Genomic DNA, 25,766 nt, shown 5'->3' on the forward strand with positions numbered 1-25,766 from the left:
TAGTAGTAATACATTACATAAGCTGTAAAATATCCAGCGAAAAAGGGGTATATCTTTTTTTTTTTTTTGGGTAAGTAACATTATATTTCTTTACTGTTAATGGTCGGTTGCGTATTTGTGATTTTCGTTTTGTTTTTGATTTCTCCTTTTGGATTGTATTCGAGTTTTTGGTTGGTTTCTGATTTTTTCTTTCTTTCTATTAGGGGGTTAGTTGTTCTGGGTAGTTTTTTTCTTTTTCTTGTTTGGGTAAGTAACATTATATTTCTTTAATGTTAATGGTTCAAAGGTTGCGTATTTAAACTCTCATTGCAGCTTCCCATGTCCCTGGTACCAAAAGGTACCTCTTTCACTTGCACTTAGCTCAAGAATAATTTCAACAGTTGCTCAATTCAAGTCTGATATTATTCATGCTTCATCTACCGGGATTATGATACGTTTTGGCCTTATGCTACTAGTTCTGCTTGGTATACAAAAGTTTAGGGAGCATAGAATTATTTTTACTTATTCACTGGTTTTGACAATGCTTTGCAGGTGTTTGGTGCTCTTATCATTGCCAAATTACTATTGATACCAATAGTAATGTCACATCACACTCATGTTCCCTTTTTTCCCATTTTGTTCAGAAAACAATTAAAAAACTAAAATTCGTCTCTCCGTGAGTGAGTGTTCTACTGAGCTTCGAGTAGTTATTGATCCAATCCATTTTTCCTATAACTAAACCAAATTGAGAGTGCTGATAATGAATTGTTATTTTGCAGATATATTCCAAGATATACCTTCAGTTGGATTGTCAAACCAATGTGGTTAATATTGAGTAAGTGAGATATATTTGCGATTGTAATTCGGATTTTAATTTTCGTTTTGTGGAATGTATTATTATATTCACCCATCTTTTGCCAGAATTTCTGGGTAGAGGTGCCGATCTTATGCTGGTGCCTTCTGTTGCCATTGCAAAGGATCTAGAAGCTCCTAGGGTGACAACATGTGACCTTAGTTATGCTATTAGAATACTTGTCGTTTTTTTACCATCATTTTATATTACTTAGCTTGTTTTTGGTTATGCAGATAAGTGTCCAAGTAGGGCATTACCATATTATTGTTCTCCACCATTGTTCAAATTTTAATATTTTTATTCAACGTGTTGCAGGAACTTATCTTCCGAAATCTTTTGATATTGTTAAGAAACACAAACGATGCAATACATAACGTGACTAGGGAGACTTTGCTGCAAATTAATGTATGTTCATTCTTTTTGTTTATATCTTCTTTTCTTTTTAAATATTTCTACAGTCTGTTTCTTGTGTAATTTTGTTTTGTTCAATGATCTATTGATTGATGTAGCACCGCACCTCCAAAATGAGGAGGGTTCATGGGTTGAGCCATCAATCCTCCTACCCCCATGTCAATGTAAGTCCTAAATGTGGGAGAGTTATCGCAACATTAGTTCCAATGATATTCAAACTGTGTAAATAAAATTATTTCAATCGTTTGGATTTTGTGGTATGTCAGGGATGACTACAAGGCTTGAGAGCTGAATGCAATTCCAATCAATTTCCAACTATAGCTGTAGTGGCATCATATGACACATTTGGAGCTGCTCCAGTTAATTATTTTTTACTGAACATTTACCTTTCTTTTATTTTTTGTTTTTTTGGATAGTATATGGCCTTATGCCATCTCAATTCTTACAGGCATTATCCGTTGGAAGTGATAGCAATGGAAGTGGAATTGTGGCACTTCTAGAAATAGCTAGGTTATTTTCAGCTTTGTTTAAAAATCCTAAGACAAGAGGAAAGTATAATTTTCTCTTTGTCCTGAAATCTAGAGAAACTTACAACTACAATGGAACTCAAAAGATACATTTTCTTCACAAAAGGCTTACTATCCTTCACACTCGTATGTCGTCTGTTTTACCAGATTTTGATTTGACACAGAGGCTTTAATAGTGGCTACGGAGCTTGGACCAAAGGTTTCGTGAAACTATTGACTATGTTATTTGCTTGAATAACCTTGGTTCATCTAACAATGAGTTATGGATTATGTCTCCAAGCCTCCCGAGAATGCATATATAAAACAAATTTTTGAGGTAACCCTGATTAGTTTTTGTGATGTAGAAACATGGCGATTGACAGGAAGCTATCTCTATGCAACTGTGCTTCTGTCTTACTAGTGTAATTTTACAGGGTTTTTCCAGCGTGCCTGGAGAATTGAGACTAAAAGTTGGTCTGAAGCACAAGAAGATTAACATATCTAATCCTCGAGTAAGTATCTTGTTTGTTTTTGCATAGTTGGACTACAATGGCAGTCTCTGGACTAAGAATACTTTTGGCAGCAAATTTCATCTGTCAAGAAAAATTGTGTTTAAGTGAACTAATGGTGGTTTCTTTAGAAATATAATAATTGGATAAGTGTATGTAGTGAGTTCGGGGTATCTTGATGGATATTTGTTGAGTCCCAGAAGTTGTGTATTGCGTGAAACATGTCTTATTCTCAAACCATTATCTTGTGTGTTAAATTTCATTAATTTCTATATATTCTCACTTTTTCTAGATCAACTTTCAGATTTTTATTCCTAAGGCTAAAGCTGTGATGTATTCCAGATTGCATGGGAGCATGAGCAATTTTATGATTCAACATCTACAAGGTTACACATCTATCAGGTAATAATCAAACTAGATCTTTTTTTTCTACTCTCGCCGATCCAGAAGATGCGCACAAATGGTATATACATAACAACCATGACAAATTGACAAGCACAATTGCAGTTTCTACATTGAGTTTACTCTTTCCTTAATTTACTATATGCAGTTTTGAAGATCCTCTCTACCTAATTTGATCGTTTAATGGAGAATGATTTGAAACTTCTTATTCTTCTAAGAGATCTTGGGACTAGTTAGTCTTGCACCATTACCACAAACTTATCGTTAGTCATTACCACAAACTGAGTTTAATAGTAGAGTTGGTTTTATGTATTTTTATGGAACATACTCTGCAACACTGCTTTTCCATTTATTTGTTTGCTTTTATCACGCCTGCAGTCTCATAGATGTTTTTACATTCAAGTGACCTCACCAAGAAACCATAGATGTTTACTTGTTTCTTGAAAATGATTACATTCCTATTGACATTTAGCTTTTTTTTTTTTACATTTCAGGTTGCAGGATCCATCAAGAACCAATATTACAGCCAAGATCATTTTGATGAAGTTAGAAATGAATGGAGTGAATTTCTCTACTCCTATGTAGGTGTCTAAGTGTGTCATGCACGTTAGGATAATGTTTTGTTTTGTCTTTGTTAATACACTAGTTTTGTGGAAATACTTGTCGATACATACATATTTTCGGGTTATTTTGGTGGATATATATGTAGATTTATGGATGTTCGTCGTTTTGGGATGGATACTTTATGAATTTTATTAGTTTATTTTATGTTTAAAAAATGTATTTATATTGTGGTATTTTTGTATCTAAATTTTTATGTAGTAAAACATATGTTTTTACTTCACTAAAATTAAATGACGAAGTTAAAAAGAAGGGGATGTTAAAAACATCCTTTTACTTCGTCAATTAGTGAATTGTTGAAGTCAAAAAATGTCTTCTACTTTGTCAATTAGTGACATTGTCGAAGTATAAGTATATCTTTTATTTCGGTAATTTCATTAATTAACGAAGTACAAGAATATATTTTACTTCGAGAATTTATAAAATTAACGAAGTAAAAGAACATCTTTTACTTCGTTAATAAATGAAATTTTCGAAGTAAAAAATATGTTTTTACTTCAGCAATTAATGAAATTAACGAAGTAAAATATATGTTTTTACTTCGGCATCGGCCTAATGCTGGACCGGTTTTGGCTCCATGAACCGGCCAAAGACTTCGGTAATTTCAGGGCTAAGACTTCGGTTATAACGCGAAGTAAAATAGTACCCTATTACTTCACGTGACACTACTTCGATAATTATCTACCTACGACTTCATTTAATAACCGAAGTCTTTTGCGACTTTTCTACTAGTGGTTAAATATGAAATTAAAAAATATTATTTATATTTGAAATTATATTTAAATTTTTTTATCGATTATTATATATATATGTATATACATATATCTTTGTGTATTCTTTGGATTTTTTTATCTCTCTTTATAAAATTTTTGGATCCACCCTGATAGTAATTAAGGCCTCGTTTGGTTTCAAAAGTTAGGCCAAAAAAGCACTTTTTTAAGTGCTTTTTATTTAATAAAGTGTTTGGTTGACCAAAAAGTGTTTAAATAAGCACTTTTTAAAGTTAAAATTAGAGCTTTTTCAAAAGCCAAAAATTATAGCTTAAAAAGTGCTTTTTTAAAAAAATATCTACCAAATCCAAGCGGGGCCTAAGGGTATGCTGGTGTTTTAAAATTTGATATTTTCTTCATTTTGGTATGTGATTATATTTTTGTATTTTTTCGTTTGGTAGATCAAAGATAAGCTCAAACATAAATTAGACTAGCATTTTGTTGCACGCATTGCGTGCTAACTTCATTTTATAATAAAATTATATTTCATTAAAGCCGAAAAATAAAATTATTGTATTATATATTAAATACAAAAATTGGGGAGAAAAAAGTAATTCAATGAAAAAAAAAATCATAACTGAAGGAAAAAAAAAATTGAGATGGTGGATAAAAGCGGTTGTGTGTGTGGGTGGTTTTTTTTAAGTGTGTGGGTGGTTTTTTTTAATTTATTAATCATTTAAATTAACATATCAAGAGACTAAGAGGTTCTTACATAATATATATGAATAGATAATATGTTACATTATAGATCCACGGTATCTCAAATATAAAGTTTAAACGTGCATCTCGAATGGAGCACTAATTTTTCCATTTTTTAAAAAAGGTTCTGATTCAGAAAATTGAATACAAGAATCGAAATCGTTGAATTATATTTTTTCCATAAATTAATATATTATCAAATTATATAATATCTTATCATATTAGAAAAATTTTAATTCAACATTTTCATAGATAATGAAACTATAATCATATTAATTTATTCATAAGTTATAATTCATATAATTTATTTCGAATTTATATTCGAACAAACAAAAGTGATGATCGAACTCAATTAAATTAAATTCCAATAAATTTGAGACGCTTATATAATTTTTCTGTGATATGCATCCACTTTTTCTAAGATTCGTGAAAGATTAGTGGTTTGAATTTAGGGTAGGACATAATATAATTGTCTCTTAAAGCACAGGGCATGTAATCTTTGAATTAATCTTTGGTAGGAGCACTGGCGTGGGTTGCGACTTGCGAGTGGAATTAATTACTTTAGATAACGATGATTATTAGTTGTTGTCTTTGTCCCTCATGAAATTAAAGTCTAAAGTGTCATTTTTAAGATTGATTGATTGATTTTGTACAACTGAATTAAAATATTTTCTGCAATAAAGTCTCCATAAAATATGGAAGAAAAGATGTATTATTGGTGGTTCGTTCGATCCTAGAGACTGGGCATTGCCACATCCATTGAAATTATGACATTTGGCATTTTTTCCCCACCTAATCGCAATTAACAAACAACGCAAGTACGCAACCAAACCGAACTTTTGTTTTTTTATATCTACTTCTAACATATTGAATTAGTCAACACTTTGTCTTTTCTGTCCTAAGAAAAATTTTTTTGAAAAAAACCATCGAAGGGTTTTACATACGTATTTGTTCTTTTACAAAACCTTCACGACCACCAGAAATGAAATCGGTAATTGTCCCCGAGTTGAGTTTTATAATTTTCGCATGGAGATGTTCAATCTTGTGATTTTTTTTTATCCCTCTCTCGTAATTATCAAAATTTTGATAATATTATAGGGAAAATTTCTTTGGGGGCCGATGTGACACTAATGCAATGATGATTTGTATAGTGTCACGTAAGCATTTTAAAAAAAAATGATTGAAATTGCCAAAAATCGAAACATACAGGACTAAAACTGAAATATGAAAATATAGAAGACCAAATTCGCAAAATGACAAACATACCGAACCAAAATTACCTTTTTTCTCTAATATTATATGTTTCAAAAATTATAATTTCAGTTTTATATGTTGGCCTGTTTTTTTATTTTAGTCGTATAACTTTTGGAACTTTGGTTTTAGACTAGTAGCTTACATTTTTTTTGGGTTTTTGTAATTTTTTCCATCGAAAGTCACTAAATCAATCTAATATTACTTATTTAACGCCGATTTTCCCCCATAAGATTCATATGGTTAGAATTAAGTTTATATTAACATATTACAAATATACATAATCATAATAAAACGACAAGTTTTTTGCCCCGATTTTTTATTTTTTTATTTTTTTTAATTTTTTATTTATTTTTGTGTAATGAATTTTAATTTGTGTAACATATGATTAATTTTTGCGCAAATGATTTTATAATGATATAAAGAATATACATAAATTTCAGATTTTTCGTATATTTCGAGCTTTCAAAAGAAATTTTGTAACCTTAATATCCACTCAATAATTCACTAATAAGTTCAAATATTTTGAATCCAGCTCAACTCAAAATATTTGAAATTTTCGAATATCGAATATCGAACAGGAGGTCTCACACTCCACCATTTCAATTATCATCGTTAATGGCATGCTTCTCATGAGTAGACACATCAATTACCACATGCGTGAGAGACTCTGAATCGAAGAATTAAAAGTGAGCAAAGATTACATTCGCTAGCTGTTTATAGTGAAGTTCAAATATTTTTACCATTTACATCATACTCCACGTTGAGGGACGTTGTCTCCTTCATGTATGACTTCAATGGATTCATCAAGTGAAATATATTACATATTTTCCAAACAGATATTATAAGAGTTATAATAAAATATCAAACATTTAATTTTCACTCTTAATATTTCAATTATTAATGAATTATTTCATTATGAAAGATAGGGATTGGTGAGGGATAAATAATATGGAAAGACAACAAATGGTTTGGTACGGTTTGAAAATATAATCTCTGTTGGAGTACCCTCTGTATATGTATATCGCTAAGCTTCTCAACAATATTTATAACACCCTAAACAATAGCATACAATCATCACAAATTCAGCACCAATCTTTTGTTTTCAACGACACAAACTTCAATCAATAAATTTACAACTAGGAATCTTTTTTTATTTAGACAGTGTTTGCAACCTCTAAAAATAAATTATTATGAAGATTTTTTCACAAAATTTGTTAAAAGAATCTCCATAATCACTTATTTTTACACTACCTTAGTATATAAATTTATTCTTCATATTAATTCTCTAGTAATGGCAGATTCCCGCGGCGCCGTAGGTACAAGAATGTGGTTGATAGCGGAGAAATTCCAGCTGGACTTGGCTATGTTGGCCTTGCAATTTGGCTACGCAGGTTTTCATTTGGTTTCACGTGCTGCCCTTAACATGAGCATTAGCTGCAAAATTGTGTTCCCGTTTATAGAAACATACTTAATTGTCTTGTTCCTTCTCTTGCCTTTTGCCTATTTTCTTGAAAAGTAGGTCGATTTTTTTTTATTTTTTTTTTGGCATACATAATCAAATAACTATAAGTAACTTAATGGTTAATTTACTTGAAAATTAATTTGGAGTCAATGTTACCAGGAAGGAAAGGCCACCCCTTTGATGGAACTTTATCATCCAATTCTTCCTTCTTAATTGCTATTGTTGGGTACGTATGGGTATCATATTATATTCTTGCAAAAATATTTGTTATTTCATTAGTACATGCAAAAAATGGCAGGATAACTGCAAATAAAGGCTTCTACCTGTTGGGATTGGATAATACGTCACCAACACGTTTATTATGGCTGCTCTACTCAGAAAAGTAAAATCAAGAAATTTGTACAAATATTAATATTTCAAAGTTGCCAATGAGCCCTTAGCCATTGGGCTAAGGGTGAGGTATTGAGATCAATTGATCTCACGTTTGATTCTCGTTGATTGTAGGTAGTTTTTTAATTTATTTAGATAGATTTAAGTAGTTTTTTTTGTTTGAAATGAGAAAGTCTCGGGTCAGTGTTCAAGTCCCGTCGGTTGTGCGGACAATTTCATTACATTGTTATAATTGATTACTTGTAATCTTGTAGTTGTACTCTCAAAAAAATTTAATAGGGTCAATGCTCAAATCTCGTCGGTTGTGCGGACAGTTTCATTATATCTCAAATTCCGTCAATTGTGCTGGCAGTTTCATTACATTAATTGTTGTAATTGATTACTTGTAATCTCAAAAAAAAAAATTAATAGAGTCAATGCTCAAATCTCGTCGGTTGTGAGGGCAGTTTCATTAAATTATTATAATTGTTTACTTGTAATATTGTACTTGTTCTCTAAAAAAAAATTAATATTTCAAAGTTGATGTTAAAAAATGTATATATCAGGATAGAGAAAGTAAGGGTTGATAGACAAGATGGCATCTCAAAACAAAAAAAAAAAAAAAGGATTTATTTAACTAAATAACCTCCGTTTGACCATGATTTGGGAATATAACCTTCTCAATTTTTTTTTTATTTTGTTTTTGCATTTTCTTTGTATTTGAAGGTCATTTTGCAAATTTTTTTTGAAAGAACGTCATAAATCAAAAAATTTGGTTGACCAAGGTTATTTTTCAAACTCTCCCATCTCAAAAGTGGTGGGGACACTTGTCTGAAAGTATTTGACTCTTTCATTTGAATCACAATATTTAACAATTAACTGAAAATAGGGGCCTGTTAAGTGTATCTGTAAGGCCCGAGATTATTTAATTTTAATTTAAAAATATTTAATTTGAGAATTTTTGGAGTTTAGATTTAAATTCTAATATTCTTAAATTATTTAGATTGAAATTGAATTAAAAAGAAGTTTCAAGGGCCAATTTGCAAATAGTGAAGAAATGAGGGGTCAAAGTGCAATTTTTATAGCTAGTGGAGGACACTTGTCTACACATGAATCTGAACGTGTATTGTAAGCATTTTGAATCAGAATTATCAATTTCTTCAGCCCAAAATCGAGAACATCATATTCTACCTTGGAATTTTGTCTTCCAAGTTAAATATTTCAAGATCCGTGCATCCGAATTAAATTTCGGGCATAGTTCCGTGATCCTTGAAAGAAGAGCTTAAATTTGGTGTAAGTATCTTTATGATTCAGGATATTTCGAAATTGTGTGTGTGAAGAACTCAGAATTTGAGTATGGATTTATGTTCTTGAGATTCTATGTGTTGTATTATCGCAATCGGGTCGAAGATTGGATGCCGTTTCTATTTCTTATGAATTTTTCAGCATGTATTTCGAAATGGTAGCTGCTGATATGCTGGTATATTGATGTATTTTGGCTGGTATATCATGTATTTGAAGTAGATATGAATGATAGATTGGTTGGATTTCAGTTTCGATTACCGATTTCGTACCGTTACGCCGTCGGTTTGAAAAATGATTAAGTTTGAGTCTAGATTGTTTGAGCTGAGTATGGTGTGAGTTCTTGCTGATGTTCTTAGACATGTTTGATGTATTTTCAGATTGAAAACAGGGGACTTCAAGTTAAGAATCACGACTTCGAAACCAATCGACGGAAGAACAAGGTTTGTGACTTGTTAGCCTTGAAGATTGAGAAGAGAATGAGCAGATTTTGATTGTGTTCTTGTTGTACAGCTATATCAGATTTGAAGAGCTTTGAAACCAAGTTTGAAAGGTATAAGACAACCTTTGAATAAGGGCTTGTACATTCAAGAGATTTTGCTTGAATGCCCTTTCAAAACCACATACTATGTGCTTATATGTGTTGTATTTGCACATTTACTTGCTTGTTTGACTTAGCTTGTTATTAGTTGGCTTTTACTCTTATGCTTCTAGATTTTGATGCATTCATCTTGAGCCAACAATCCTTTGAGATTTGAAATGGCAGATTCGCCAAAAGAATACGGATGTTTGGATATATATAAAGGAACCTAGGAGATAGATCAACTCCTATGGTTAGAAACTTGATATAGTATGCCAAAGTCCGGGAAAAGAGCTCAACGCCACCCCGAAAGGGAGAGTAGGTGGGAGATTTGTTGTGTTCTTCTTCCCCGGGATCCCAAGAACTGATATAGAACTTGATAGCAGATTTTTAAAATCATGCATTGCAATAGATTGGTTTAATGCTTGTTGAGATGTTTATATGAGTATTTCTTTGAACTATATATTATGCATGATCTAGTTGTTATATACGGGGATTCAATTCTCACCGGAGATATCCGGCTACTTCTATGTTTGTATGTGTGCATGGGAATAGATGGGGCGAGTACAGGACAAAGAAGGTTGTAAAAAGAACGAGAGCAAGAGTAGCATGTGGTGAACTCGGGTTTATGCAGTAGAGTTGATGTCAACCTTTGTATTTAGATCTTGTCTATGTTTTGTTATAAACACTTGCATATAAAGACTTGTATGAATGGCAAGAATAAGAACATTTGAGCATATAGATATGTATGTTGTCAAGAACAAGAGTATGTAAGATCTTATGGTTGTATGTCAAGTTCCTTGTTTAGTTACTTGGTTAGTTCATGGATTTGCATGTTTTCATCTAGATTTTGATGTTAAATTCATGCTATATATGTTTGTCAGTGTTTGAGGATCAAAACAGGGACAAAGACATCATTTTTCAGCTGTTTGGAAGGCAAATCAGAGGGCCAGGCGCGGCCGCGCCTAACCAAGGCACCTTGGGTGCCTTGGACCGAGCCCTATGCGCGCCCGCGCCACATGAGGCGCGCCCGCGCGTCAAGGTCTACTAAAAAAAAAAAAAAAATTTGTTGATCGTTTGCGACGTGTTTTTGCGTCGCCAAATGTATGGTTTTGCGTTGCCAAATGTTCTGTATTATTTATTTGATTTTTAAGCAGATTAATTTTCTGATTGAATATTTTTTGTTATTAATCGCCCTTTAAGATGAGATTAGCATCCGAGGTCCCCACAGTATCAAAGTTCAATATATTTATGACAGCTTATTGATTCAGAATTAAGAGAATGTTTGTAATTTCTAAAAAAATATTATAAATTTTGAAGGAGTTTAATTAAAAAAAATAGTACTAAATTGAAACGCGACATCGACTCAAATACGTAACATTAACTTCTCGACAATGTTATATCGAATTAGATATTAAAGAAATCTAATTAAGTTACCCATAAAATATGTAATAATTTTTCCCTTCGAAAGAATCATAGAGAATTTAGAGGGTGTTTGGCTAAGCTTATTAAAAAAAACTTATAAGCTCTTAGAGCTTAAAAGCTGTTTTACGAGCTTATAAGCTGTTAGAACTTATTTTAAAAATAAGTTGTTAAAGTGTTTGGGTAAACTTATTTTAAATAACTTAAAGATGTTGATATGTTTGGTATTATAAGATCTTTTATTGTCAAAATTACCAAAAAGGGTATAATTCTATGAAAATAATATTTTGAGTTATACACATACGAAAATAGTTTTAGAATAAACCTATATTAAAAAAATAAAATTGTTTTAATATTTTATATTTAGAAAAATTTATGTGATTTGTAATTTTTTTAAAATAATATTTAATATTTAATAAGTGGAGGATAAGATAGAGATTTATTAAAATATTCAAGGATATTTTAGAGATATGAAATATTAAAATAAGATCTTTTTTAAAAAAGTACCTTCCCCCTTACTTTTTTAAAAACAGCTTATAAGCTGTCAAACAGCTTATTTTGACAGCTTATAAGCTGTTTTTTAAAAAATTTACCAAACACATTTTCAGAGCTTAAAAGCTCTAAAACAGCTTATAAGCTGTGTGAAAGAGCTTTTAAGCTCTGCCAAACACCCTCGTATTGGAAAAGATTATTTTAGCATAAAATCCATTAATCATGCAATCTATGATTTCAAAATGGTAAGGAAATCAATTATAGATCTAAATATTAATTTCCGTTGACGTGATATTATCAATTATTCATGATTAATTCGTCTTTCTTACCATATATATATAATAAAGCCACATGATCCGCCATTGGGATGGTGGAATACATATACGTACACTATATATTTAGTTCAAAGTTAAAAACCTCAATTACTGTCACGCCCCGAGATCGGAACGTAGCATCGGCGTTGTTAACAATTTTAAATCGTAAAACAACAAGCCTTGTAGTATAAAAATAGCCTTCAACCAGTCTTTTACAAATCCATAAACGTCTTTACAATATCAAAACATAACAGTAGCGGAAACGAAATATAAAGATAATAAAACTAGTAAGACTGCTAGCATTTTCATCATTCTAGACTTGATCACCAACCCCAGAAAGTGTGTTGCTCATCATCATCCAATTGCTCTTCGGTATCTGGGAAGGGAAGTAAGGGGGATGAGTGTTTTGGGAAACACTCAGCAAGAGGGGGCCAATCGTACATGCAAATGTTGAATACACATATATATAGGAGTTCGAAGGGAGCATGTTCCAACACATGTCGCAACATAAATCAAGACAAGGCAAAACTTGAAACTGAGCATCAATACATATCATGAATGGAACATAAACTTAGACATAGCACTGTTATTCATCTCGTTAATCATGGCTACTGATCAGTCCCTAATTTTTACTCCTCTAAGGGGGCGAGGCCATAAACGGTTATTATAACCCACCGCATCAGGGCCATATAATATCTTATCATGTTTTCAGAATTCTTTACCACTTCTTAAGTCGATTTCTAACAGTGCATAACAAGGAGTTTCATGGAATAACTTGTACATAATTCAAAGACATATGAAACAAGAGATGTACGATTGAACTTTCACAAACAAGATCATGAACGTTTTTAAAACATATATAGGTATAAGTCCTCTTACAGTATTCGATTTATAAACAAATCGTGCAGAAGTATGAGTTGCTCGGTTCTGGACAGAAAATGCGGTTCCTTGATCAACTTTGGCACTGCTTCTCGGCTTATCTTGCTGGAAAAATAAGTATGCTCGAATTTGGACAGAGTTTCTGCTCCAACACTTTGACAGAAGTCTGCTCGAAAATGACAGAACTGGAACCCGAAATGTGAAGTGATGGTGCTCGAAATTTGTGTGATTTCCTTGAGGTTTCTGCCACTTATTTATAGGAGGAAATATCAGATGAAGAGTCTCCTTATTCATGACCAATAATGCTCATTAACAGCCATGATTCCTCATTATTTCAGCTGTTACAACTCTTGGTTGCTAGCTGTTACAACTCATTTGCTATAGTGCATGCATAAACCTGTTACAATTCTTTTGTTATGGAGCATGTATAACCGTGGCTTCACAATTACACTCACAACGTTTTGTCAATCTAATTAAACATTTATAATTATGACTAAATAATTCATAAACCATTCAATTTATCTTAGCTCCATTTTTAGTCACCCAGACGAATGCGAGGATAATAAAATGAAAGATAACTGACATCATTTTTAGATCATTAGCATCTTTAATAAAATAACTGACATCATTAAATGAAACAAAAGAAACTCAATCATAAAATCCCATATTGTATAATCCATCTACAAACCTAACAAAAATAATAATAATAATAATTTCACATTGCACTGGTGTCCTTGATCTAATACCGCACATAACTCATGACCTAAAAAAAACCTGGCAGCGGAGGCATTGTCTCCGGAATTTGCTCCGGCAGCACCCTCGACACCATATATTGTGCCGGCGGTGTGTAAAATCGCGGCAACGAACTTGGGCTGTAATATGTCATAGGATCCAATGCTGCTGGCTCATAGAAACCTTGATGCTGAAACGAAATATTCCCACTGGTTGATGCATTATCCCCGAAATGCACATTATGATATTCATCATAATTCGACATAGGCATCATCATTGAGTTCTGGTTCATCGAATGCAATTCTTGATTATGATCCAAACTAGGGATATGTAACGCTGAGGAAATTTCTTGCTGGTTTAGAACATCAAATATTCCAATATTCCCTCTTTGAATCATCCCTGGATTGTAAAAACTTTGGACGTTTTGGAATGGAATATTTGTTCTCCCAAAATCAGTGAAATATTTCACATCCAAAACCTCTCTGCTTTTCTTCAGATTGTTAATTCTTGACCTAAGGTCCTCCATTTTAACCCTCAAGTTTGCTGCAAATTCTCTCAACTGCACTTCTGTAAAACCATTCAAGAAATCAATCCAAGTGGGATACTTTGCTTCCATGTTCTTTTTTCGAAGTTTCGAAAGCTCGTCCTCGATCTTTTTCGCCCTGTCTTGGAAGAAATCGGACAAGCCAGAAATCTTGATTGAATCCTTTTTCTTGGATTTGTAAAGGGCAATCATACGTCGAATTTCATCAGTGTTTTCGGGCCATATTTCGGGCTCGATGAAACCCTTTTCTTGTCCCGAACCGTAGATTATCATGCATGCGTCAATATCGCAGAGAACGGTCAACTGATGTATTTTTTTCACCAAACCCTCTTTGCGTTTCTTGAAAGTCAAGTTTCTTGATTTTTCCTTGCTTATTAATTCCATGTTTAATTTCGCTCTCCCCATATTTTAATCTGCATTCGAGAGAATTTCACAATAATTCATGTATCCAAATCACACTGTATTAATATGTTCGGACAAATTAGAATCGTAGAAAACAATGAAGAAAACATACCTTGTACGTCAAAGGCTTCTTTCTTGGGAGAGAACTTGAAATTAAATTAAATTAAAAAAAATATTGCAGAATGTTTTTAATTCATTGTCATTTAAGATTTGTTATTACATATATAAGGAATATATGATAAGAGATGGTAAATCGTGTATGGAAATATTTACTTCTTCGATTTATTTCCTTTTGAATAATTTAGTTTTTTTAAATAAAAAAAAAATTGGAGATCTTTTTCCAAATATACTGAGATATTTGTGGATTCAAGGATAAATAATAATAAAATTTAATATCTTCCTATTTTGGAACAAACTATATATTTTTTAGAGCACATAACATACACAATCTTGATCTAAATTACAATCATATAAAGTAATTGTCCGCACTACAGACGGGACTTGAACGTAAACTCGAGACGTTCTTATCTCAAACAGAAGAATTACAAAAAAAAAACTTCTAAAACTACCTACAGTAAACAGGAATGAACCTGAGACCAAAGAATTTCAGGGCCTCAACCTTAACCATTGGGCTAAGGCCTCATCGACTTATAATTTTAGGTTAGAGCAAATTACTAGATTATAATTGTTAATTAGATACCAACAACCCATGCACATGATAATTTGTGAGCATATACTTTTAGCCTAATGACTTATTTATTTAAAAATTTTAATTAATTATGGTTAACAAATTATTTAGTTATTTTGAATTTATAAGTAAGTCTATGTAGAACCGTCTCACATTTTTTTTTTACCTATGAAAAGGGTCGATTCATAATTGTAATAAAAATAATATTTTTAATAAAAAAATAATATTTTTTTACGAGTAATATCGGATAGCTAGAATATCTGTCTAACAAAAATAACTTGTAAAATCATCTAATGGTTGTTTGTCTTTACTAAAATAGGTCCTTGACTCCTTATAATATTTTTTTATTTAATCAAGGAAGGGATATTTTTTTACCATCTTTTTTTTTTTTTGAAACCCCATCTATTAAAATGAATAAGGTACGTAGTTGATTGTACGAAAGGGTTGATATATTTATTAAATTGTGTAGAAGTAAAATTTTAGGAAAAATAGAATATTTTAGCCGCGGAAGAACACATGTAAAATATTATAAAGGGAAAATGTATGTAATTGTGGTCCTATATGTTTATTTTTTTGTGTTGTTGGTTTTTTATGTTGTCAAATTTAAGCGAAAATTCGCTATCTTTGTTTCTTAAAAGTTTTTTGAGTCTTATTTTTATGTGTCACATTGACACTCTCAATTAAAAAAAAACTAAAGTTGTCGATAATCAAAATATATATAAAAGAATAAGATGAAAATTTGATAATTTGAAAAACCAAAATCACAAAATATATATATATATATATATATATACAAGATAAAAACAACTACTTTTCCTATTGTAAAAAGCATTTTGATTTAATAAATGCATGCAATTTTTATTGACGTCAGAACTAATAGAATATCCAATAAAAATCCACTAGTAGTAATGTCAGTTGAAACAACTGTATTCTTTGCCTCAAATGTTTACCTCTGGCACTAGAAATTTATGTCTTCTACAAACTCAAAATTCATGTTAATTAGCACCACTCCATCACCGTGCGCAAAAAAGATTAGAATTGGAAAAAAAAAAAAAAAAACAGAGTAAATCTAAAAATAAGAACAAACATACAAATTCATACAGTGATAAAAGAAATGAAATGACTCAAAGAATCCGATAACATAACACACACAAACTATCAACTAAAAAATGTAATCAAATAATACATATGAAACCCCTTCAAATTCTTGTTTAATTTCCTGTAATGATCAGGATATGAGTCCTGCCTTTATACCTCCATGCAACCCACAAAAACACCAAGAAATTGACCCCATTCAACCCCGCCAATATCCAGTACAAGTACTCCAGCCGACTCTTGTTCAGATCATCCCGCAGCCACCCCTTCTGCACTCTTTCAATTATATTCACAATGGCGCTGCTAAGCCAACTACCGATCCCGATTTCGCACAGAAACAAAGCGCTGCTGATGCTTCTCGTCCCATCCGTCGCCTCGTCGTAGAAAAACTCCAGCTGCCCCACGTATGTGAACACCTCTGCCGTGCCGATGAGAAAACACTGAGGGAACAGCCAGAAAACGCTCATCGGCCCGGGTATTTGGTGGCCGGAGTCTTCTTCTCTCCGTGCTTTTTCCACCATTGCGGCGAATGCCATGGCGAAGATGGATGCTATGAGGCCGATACCCATTCTTTGCAGAGAGGTGATCCCACGAGGATGCCCTGTTTTTGCGCGGAGAAATGGGACCACGAATTTCTCGTAGAGTGGTATCAAGATTAGAGCATTGATTGCGCTGAAAACGGGGATGGACCCTGATGGGATTTCGAAATTGGGGCCAAGTTTTCGGTCCATGATTCTTGCCTGCCCGATGAAGAATGTGGAGAGCTGGGCGAAGGAGATGGGGAGAGCTATGGTTGAAGCCCAAACAGGGAGGATTCTGATGAAGGATTTGAATTCTTCTACTTGCGTAACTGTGCAGAGTTTCCATCGATTCTTGGTATTGCAACGAGGATCCGTAACAACAGCTGCTGCATCCAGATATCTGCATTCAAAGCAAATAGTCCCGGAAATTAGTACACGAGATTTTCGATGTATGCAAATGCAAATGCAAATGCAACTATATATATATACATATATGAAAAGTACTAACCTGTATTGTGGAGTGTGTGAGAGCTTCCTAGCACCAAAAATATCGGATTCCTTGGTCTCAACCTCGTACAAACAATCACCTCCTTTCCCAACATCGACCCCTTTGGCAAGATTCCTCCCTGAAGCCACCGTCACTTGAAGAAACCTCGTAAACGCACTCCCCATGGGCTTCTGATACCGATACTTGAAATATCCAGCACCCAACATGAAAATAGAACTAATCATGGCCACAGTTGGGATCCCAAATCCCCAACTCCATCCTAGTTCGACTTGCAAGTAAACCAAAATGGTAATGCCGAAAAGGGCTCCCATGTTTATGGCAAAGAAAAACCAGTTAAAAAAGGCGTATTTTTTCAGGGCTTCTTTCTCATCAGATTCGTCGAATTGGTCCGCTCCGAACGAGGACACGCAAGGCTTGATTCCGCCGGTGCCGAGGGCTATGAGGGAAAGGGCGCAGTAAAGGAAGGATGTTTGCGAATTTGAGGCCGGGATGCAGGGCTTGCTGGTGCACGGAGGGGGCCTCAAGCTGTGCATGGATCCTGAAAGGGTTAGCATCACCATTCCCTGCAGAAAAATAATGAAATCTTTCAGAATTGCTACTATACATACAAATATTTAAAGAAGACCAATACAAAAAACCTTTATAGGATTATGTTCTTACCACTGCATATATACCCGAAAAGACGACAATGGTGAGAAACCTTCCCAAATACGCATCAGCAACAAAAGCTCCAAACAAAGTAAGAACATAGGCTGCGCCAGCCCAATTGGTGACATGAGTGGCGGCCACCGGCAGTGGCTGATGCATTTCCCCCACCAGATATGCCACCATGTTCACTCCTATTGCGAAGAATGCAAACCTCTCTGCCACCTCACTCACTACATCCAACCAATTAACAATTAATTTCTACAAGGCAGATCCGGTTTGAAAAACAATTAATTAAACCATGAAAGAAAAGAAAACCTATGATGAAAGGGGAGGCTTTCCACCCTCCAGTTTTCAGTTTATCTGCTATCACCCCTTTATGATTAACGCAGCCATTGGAAACCAGAGTTGAAGATTCCAATATTTCTTCCTGTGAAAACATATTAACCAATTAATTAAAATTAAAAAGAAAAAAAACAAAAAAGAAATGAAACATATATAAGAAGAAAGAAATATGATGAGTGGCATACCTTGGGGAACCTGTCGGATTCCATAATCACGTCCATGGACACTTTCCGAAGAGTACTGTGTTCATAAAAATGATGAGATTATAAATATATTGCACTTCCGCCACTGGAATCGCGGTCTTCACTCATATATATATACAATCATAGCTTAAGATTCTGATATTTAATGCAGGCAGAAAGTGATAAATATTTATTATTTATTTTAAATTTGTAGATGTTGTTGTAGACAATTATGCAGAGATATCTTCAATCTTTTTCTTATTACAGCGCTGTAATATGCCGTAATTTTCTCAAACTGATTTGGTGAATCACGTCCAGTGTTTATCACAAAAATTTACTGAAATTAACTTAGAAAAGATTGGTATAATTTCCGAGTTCATTATGCAAATTATATTACGCTACACGCATGGAATAATATGTGTAATTTTTAATTTATGTGTCGTCCTCGAATTTATTTATAAAGTTATATATAAGCGGGCCGGGTGGAATCATTATTTCATGATCATATGGTGATTAATTACTAATTATTATTATTATTATTATTATTATTATTATTATTATGAGAGTGGGTGAATTTCCAAAGATATCTACAGTAAGAGTTGTACGTGGTTGAACATTTTGTCCAGCATATTTGAATTCACAACTAATGCCCAATTCAATTGAAGGCACTGGCAAACATTTATCTAGAAATCAATAAATGGGGTGGTTCGTGAAATAATGTCAGGGGCAGAAATGAAATAAATGAGCTTATATATATGTACTCGACACCATTAAGCAGTATTCACTTTAAAATTTAAAAAAAAAACTAAAATTTTGAATTTTTTTAAATGAAAATTTTGAATTTTTAGTTTAAATTTATGTTCATATATAATACACTACCGTTTGGTTTGAGATATGGTATAAGTAATATATAGATAAGTAGTATAATGTAATAAAAATAAATAAGAAATGATAGTTAAAATAGTATTAGATTTGATTGATAGATTATGCTTTATTTGATTTGATTGATTAAATTTTATATAAAAATGTTAAATGACTATTTCGTTCTTTTAACAATAAATAAAATAAAAATTATATTATTTATAAGGGGTAATATAGTAATTTGAATTCAATGGTTTGATTGATGTGAGATAAATAATTAATGATTGATGTAAAATAAATAGTTAATATATAGATAAATAATATGATGAGAAGAACATGGGATGAGTTAATTGATTTTTTCATCATTTATATTTTGCGTTTGTGCTTTTGGTATTGTGTGTTATATAAATTGAGTTTTAATCATGTATATTTCATATTTTATAAATTTTTGTAATATTTTTTTTTACAATTTTAGTCATATTTTCATGACAATTGTCGCATCAATACTTCGAAAAAAATTACCAAAATTCAAAAACACAGACACACAGATCAAAAAAAAAAAAAAAAAGACCCAAAGATATTGAACTAACAATGAAATTTGATATTGTAAAAAGACAAATTCGTAATTTTCCCCTTTTTTATTTAAAATAAGTTAATCTAAAGTTTTGTCTCACCTCGTGCTCGTGTTCTAACTTCTATCCATCACTTGTTCTTTTTATCATGAGTCTCATGACGCGAGGTTGTATAATTAATTAATTTGTTAGATACCATCATTTAATATTATTTTAATGCAAAATACTTTGATTTATTGTTTTGTCATTTACTTTCATATTTTTTTAAAGTGACGTTTGACAAAACTTATTAAAAATAGTTTATAATTCTCTAGAGCTTAAAACCATTTTATGAGATTGTAAACGGTTTGGACTTATTTTAAAAATAAACTATTAAAGATTTTAGATAAATTTATTCTAAACATCTTAAAGATGTTCATATGTTTGGTATTATAAGATTTTTTTATTATCAAAATTACTAAAAATAGTATAGTGCTATGAAGATAATGTAACGAGCTATGCATATACGAAAATAGTTTTAGATTAAACATATATTAAATAACTAAAATATTTTATATTTTAATTTAGCAAAATTTATGTTATTTGGAAATTTTTTAAAAAATAATATTTAATTATTTAATGGTAGAGGATATGACGGAGATTTATAAAAATATGTAAGGATATTTTGGAGAGATAAAATGTTAAAATAAGTTCTTTTTTTCTAAAAAGTAATGTCACCATTATTTTTTTAAACACAGTTTATAAGCTGTTAAACAACTTATTTCAACAGTTTACAAGTTATTTGGAAAATATTTTACCAAATAAATTTTAACAGCTTATAATTTGTTTTGTAAAGTTTATAAGCTCAGTCAAATACCTTCTAAATCACAAATCAAATTCGGTACACGGACCTTCAAACTCAAGTAGGTATTTTAATCCGCTTCTAATTAATTATGAATTACACACACGATTACTCAATATCGTAAAATTACAAAACTATTTTAAATGCAATTGAAAAAACTTTTTTTAAATTACACTTAGATTATTTTTATAATTTATATATATATATATATATATATATATATATATATATATATATATATATATATATATACTAGCAAAATGTACGTGCGTTGCACGCAATAACAATTTTATTTGATTGTGACCGGAGTTATCAAATTTTGAATGTTTAGTTTTATTAAAATCAAGAGTTATATTTTTTACGGGTGCCAGTTCAAACTTCAGTAACTATGATTCAATATCTAATTAGCTACTGAAGTGATCATATGACCTATTTAACTTTTTTTTTGTTATATTTGTCGGTTTTTGATAAACGTTTTTTTAGTGATATTATATGTTTATTCATTAAGTTTTATTTTTTAAAGCTAACAACTTTAAAGCAATAACATATGTTATATATTTATTAAAAACGTAAAATATTTATATTGTTACAAACGGTAGGAACAAGAGATTTGTGTTTTACTAAAAATTATAGTTGGTGGTAACTGTGTAACGCAAATCTTTTAGATCGTATCAAAACAAATACATATTTCAGTTGTTCAACCCAAGAGGACAATTATTGCACCCAAACAATCACCTTATCAACAATTGTGCTTTCAATCAATGTGAATCAAAATTATGATCTTGACTCTGATATTAATTGTATGACCGAATACGTATCGCTTTACCAAAATTTATAGTTGATGGTAAAAATACGATTCAAATATCTTAAATATTACAAAATCTCAAGCATCATGTTTCGATTGCTCTTAGAGACTATTATTGCATCCCAGCTTAAACAATTCATGTTAAATGATAATTTTACTTATATTGATTTTTAAGGAAAAAAACAGTAATTTCTTTCAGAAAAATGATTTTTTGATTCATTAACTTGTCCAAATTTGAGTTTTAGTCTATTGAGTTGTCAAATTTAGTTATGGTGCACTCACATTCAATTTTCAATTATTGTTTGTCCAATTGTTGACTTGATATTTGACAATTCAACAATGTTCGATCTCACTTCAGCATTTTTACGTCATGTCAATATTTTTTTTATTATAAGTCAGTATTTTCCAATGGGCCTCTGACCCAATTAGACTTAAAATAACCGCATTAAAATTTAGCGTATCAAAAATAAACTTTGTAAACTTAGTGGACCAAATCATAATATTAAATAAGTTAGTGAACAAAAAAAACTATTTTTCCTTTATTTAAAAGCTTTTATTTAGATATGAAAGTTGATCTTCCATTGATAAAGTAAATAAAAATCACGTATTATTTTTTATCTGATAAACCATGTTAATCATAAGACAATTGTTGTAGATTAACTTGCTACAGTAATCTTTTTCAGATAAATGATTTTTTTATTCATTAACTTATCTTGAGTTTTAGTCCATTGATTTGTCAAATTTGGTTTTGGTGCACTAACATTTAATTTTTTACTGTTGTTAGTTCAATTGCTGACGTGATATTTGAAATTCAACAATATTCAATCTCAATTTTTGACTCGAATACATGCTTTTATTCTTAATTTTCTTCAATAATAATCCAATTGAGTTGTTTTAAATTTTATATACATTTAAAGTAGATGTTGTTGTACATGCCATAAAAAACATTTATATATGAGTGTGATAATTAATTTATAATTTTTAAGAATAGTATGTTAAATATATTATTTGCAATAAAAATTTGAGTAGACTAAAAAATGTGAAGAGAAATATTTTTTTAGAGGATGAACAATCATATTTTAAACAAGTTAAAAACTTTTATAATAAATCATTCAAGTAACTTAGATATAAGAATAACTTGTCTAACTTAAAATAGATTTGAATTTAGTGTGATTTTTTAAGTTTCGTCATGCAATATTTTACGATTTCATAAGTATTAACATTAATTAATTCTATTAGCCAAGTGTTACATTGTAATACAAATATCCACATGAAATTTAGTCATAATCATACTCGATCTCTTTGTCTCACTTATTTAAAATACATTTATTTTTTATCTGTCTCAATTATATATATAAAAAAAGGTTGACCCCGAATGGTACCCCATTCCACATGAGTCAAAGGCCTATTGGCTCATTCGAAGGTTAAATCGAGGGATGTGCACGAGCGGCAGAGACCTGAATGAGGAAGCAACATGACCAACCCCCAGAGCATACCCTCACAATATTTCAGCAGAGAATATGCTCAACACGAGGATCGAACCCGCAATGCTGGAGAATCTCTTCCCACGTCATCTCATACCTTACCAACTCGTCTATGCCCCTGTGGGCTTGTCTCAATTATATAGTCTATTTATCATATTGAATATCATATGTCCTGCTCTTTTAACAATTTATCCATATTAACTTAATATTATTAATTACTTGTATAATTATTTTATTTTATTATATTAATTGATTCTATTAGCCAATTATTATACTGTAGTACAAATATCAACTTAAAAATTAATTATAATCATACTCTCTATGTTTCACTTATTTAAATTACATTTATTTTTTAAAATTAATAGTATGTAAAATAAGAAGGGAAAATTAGAAAATTGACAATTGAAACTAATCTAGAAATAAGTATAATTTTTAAATTGTACAGAAAAATATTGATGTTGTTAATTATATTTGTAGTCTCTAAAATTTTTAAAAAATATTACACATAAGTATTAATTATGAAATGAAAAGTGATAATAAATAAAGTGTCACTTTTATACATATATATTATAACAAATAAATTAAGACATATTTCCATTAATATAATAATTTTATTAGTTTAAAAAATGAATTAAATTTAACAATTAATTTACTTTGAATAAGTAAATAGACACAAAATTTAAGATACATTTTAATTAATAACTTTTTTTAATTGATGACATGAATTAAATGTTAACAATTAATAAAAAAAATTAATTACTCTAGATTAATCTAGAAAATGAAAGGAAAAACCAAAAAATACATTGGAAATGACAAAAATATTTAATTAATATTATGTAAGATAAAGAAGGGCAAATTATAAAATTCACAATTGGAACTCATATTGTTAGGAATTCAAGATCTAAGTTTCGGTGTTTGAAAAATTACTTAAGTCATCAATTGAAGAAGCAGAGGCAGAAGAAGCAAAAGGCAGATCAATTGAAGAAGCAGAAGCAGAAGAAGCAAGGATCAGATCAATTGAAGATCTCAACAATCAAGGAGCTTTTGTGCTAAAAGACAAAAGGCATTAAATGAAGATTTGAACGTTGCCAACAAAGAAACAGAAAGTCAAGCTATGAGAGCAATTTAAGGATACTTGTTGGACACATTAACGGATACTTTCTGGAGGCTATAAATACAAGAGACAAGCAAGAAAAGAAGGAGAGAGCTATATAAAGAAAAGAGAATACACGATCAGAAAGTTAAGAGCTTCAAAGAGCAATCAGATCAGATTAATCAAACACACACTTAGCATCATATCAGATCAAGTGAGGATCATTTGTGTTGAGTTTATCGAGTTGTAAGATTATATCAAATCAGTTGAGTGTTCTGTAAAACACTACCTTTGTAACAAGAAACAGTCAAGGGCTGTGTTCTTAAGTGTTTAGGAATTCTGAGATAGGCAAAGGTGTAAGTCCAATCTTGGATCGGATCTATGCAAATTGCTTGTATAAGATCAAAGTCTTCTAGAAGAGAGTGAATCCTTACGAGGTGGAAGAATGGGTGACGTAGGAGATTGAGCTCCGAACATCCAGAAACAAGTCTTTGTGACGACCCGAGTTCTAATCTCTCATTTAATCAAATGTCCAATATTAGACAAGAAACAATGTCTAAACAAAAGAGTAAAAAAATTTTTTTTTTTAAAAATGGATTGCCCTGCGCACGCGCGGGCATCACCCCTCTCGCGCCGGCCAATGAGACCGAGGTCTCAAGAGCTGGCTCGCGCGCGCGCGAGTACTTGCTCGCCCGTGCGCCGGCCACTGCACCAGAAAAAAAATGCTCAGCTGCTGTCAAAAATAGTTCTTCAAGTATTTCCATCCAAGATCAACTCAAACAAGGATTTATTCATGATCTAATCCATAGCAACATCTAACATGCATTCTAACATGCTATACAATGGATACCATTAGATCATAACAAGCCTTACAATCATAATAATCAAGACTTTCCAAAATATGCAAGACACATTGCTATATAACAAGATCAAGATACTTCATGGTGTTTTAAGGATTTACATCAAATCTCAAATCCTATAAACATCAACAAGACAAAAACTAGATCATTTACAAGTCTTGATACAAGTATCTAAAACATGCTCATGTTTAGAATTCAACTCTACAACATGACAGCTCACTCAACTATCTAACTCGGATCATCACGCTATATCTCTTCAACCCTTGTTCTTTAAGATTGCCTTTGTTCTGCTCCATTTCCTCCTATTGCCATGACACATACAACATAACAATAGCCGGATAACTCCGGTGAGAAATATATTTCCCAGTAAAAGCAACTAAACATGCATATCAAACATATATCAAGATCATGATATAAAAGTAAATACAATGCATGTTTTCAAAACAAGGTTCATTTCATCATTCGTCGGTTGGGATCCCGAGAAGTAGATATCATAACTAATCCACCGACTCTCCCGCTCGAGGTGGGGTTACTTATCTTTCTTCTCTAGACTTTGAAGCAATCATATATGCAAATCAGACGCTAGGCTAAAACAACCACCCAGGCCATACATATACGATTCCTCAAATCGTCTATTCGAACGTTTCCGTTCATTTCAAAATCAAGGAATAAGTCTTCAAGATGAATGCAACATATATCATCATCAAGGCATTCATAACATCAAAAACTTATTCAACAACTCAAATGAAAGCACATAAGAGCAA

The 25,766-nt window shown here is 31.5% G+C and overlaps 2 protein-coding genes across 2 annotated transcripts; both read right to left on the reverse strand.

Annotated features, from left to right (window-relative positions):
- Positions 1-13,587: 13,587 nt before the first annotated feature.
- On the reverse strand, positions 13,588-14,484 carry LOC140861905 (agamous-like MADS-box protein AGL5). Its single transcript, XM_073264906.1, has one exon. It carries the CDS (start codon positions 14,482-14,484, stop codon positions 13,588-13,590), a length of 897 nt encoding a protein of 298 aa, XP_073121007.1.
- A 1,772-nt stretch (positions 14,485-16,256) lies between these two features.
- On the reverse strand, positions 16,257-18,593 carry LOC140867038 (protein NRT1/ PTR FAMILY 8.1-like). The gene is made up of 5 exons (XM_073272107.1): positions 18,490-18,593; positions 18,278-18,389; positions 17,975-18,192; positions 17,315-17,877; positions 16,257-17,206 (listed from the first exon to the last, which is right to left on the reverse strand). Exons 1-5 carry the CDS (start codon positions 18,523-18,525, stop codon positions 16,402-16,404), a joined length of 1,734 nt encoding a protein of 577 aa, XP_073128208.1. The 5' UTR covers positions 18,526-18,593; the 3' UTR covers positions 16,257-16,401.
- Between the last annotated feature and the right edge of the window lie 7,173 nt (positions 18,594-25,766).

This window comes from Henckelia pumila, chromosome 4 (genome assembly GCF_033568475.1).
Source record: "Henckelia pumila isolate YLH828 chromosome 4, ASM3356847v2, whole genome shotgun sequence".
NCBI lineage: Eukaryota > Viridiplantae > Streptophyta > Magnoliopsida > Lamiales > Gesneriaceae > Henckelia > Henckelia pumila.

Coding starts and splice junctions, on each gene's coding strand:
- LOC140861905 (XM_073264906.1), bottom strand. CDS start 14,484: ATGGAATTAATAAGCAAGGAAAAATCAAGAAACTTGACTTTCAAGAAA.
- LOC140867038 (XM_073272107.1), bottom strand. CDS start 18,525: ATGGACGTGATTATGGAATCCGACAGGTTCCCCAAG. Junction 18,390..18,489: donor AATCCGACAGGTTCCCCAAG/GTATGCCACTCA, acceptor ATGTTTTCACAG/GAAGAAATATTGGAATCTTC. Junction 18,193..18,277: donor AGCCTCCCCTTTCATCATAG/GTTTTCTTTTCT, acceptor GGTTGGATGTAG/TGAGTGAGGTGGCAGAGAGG.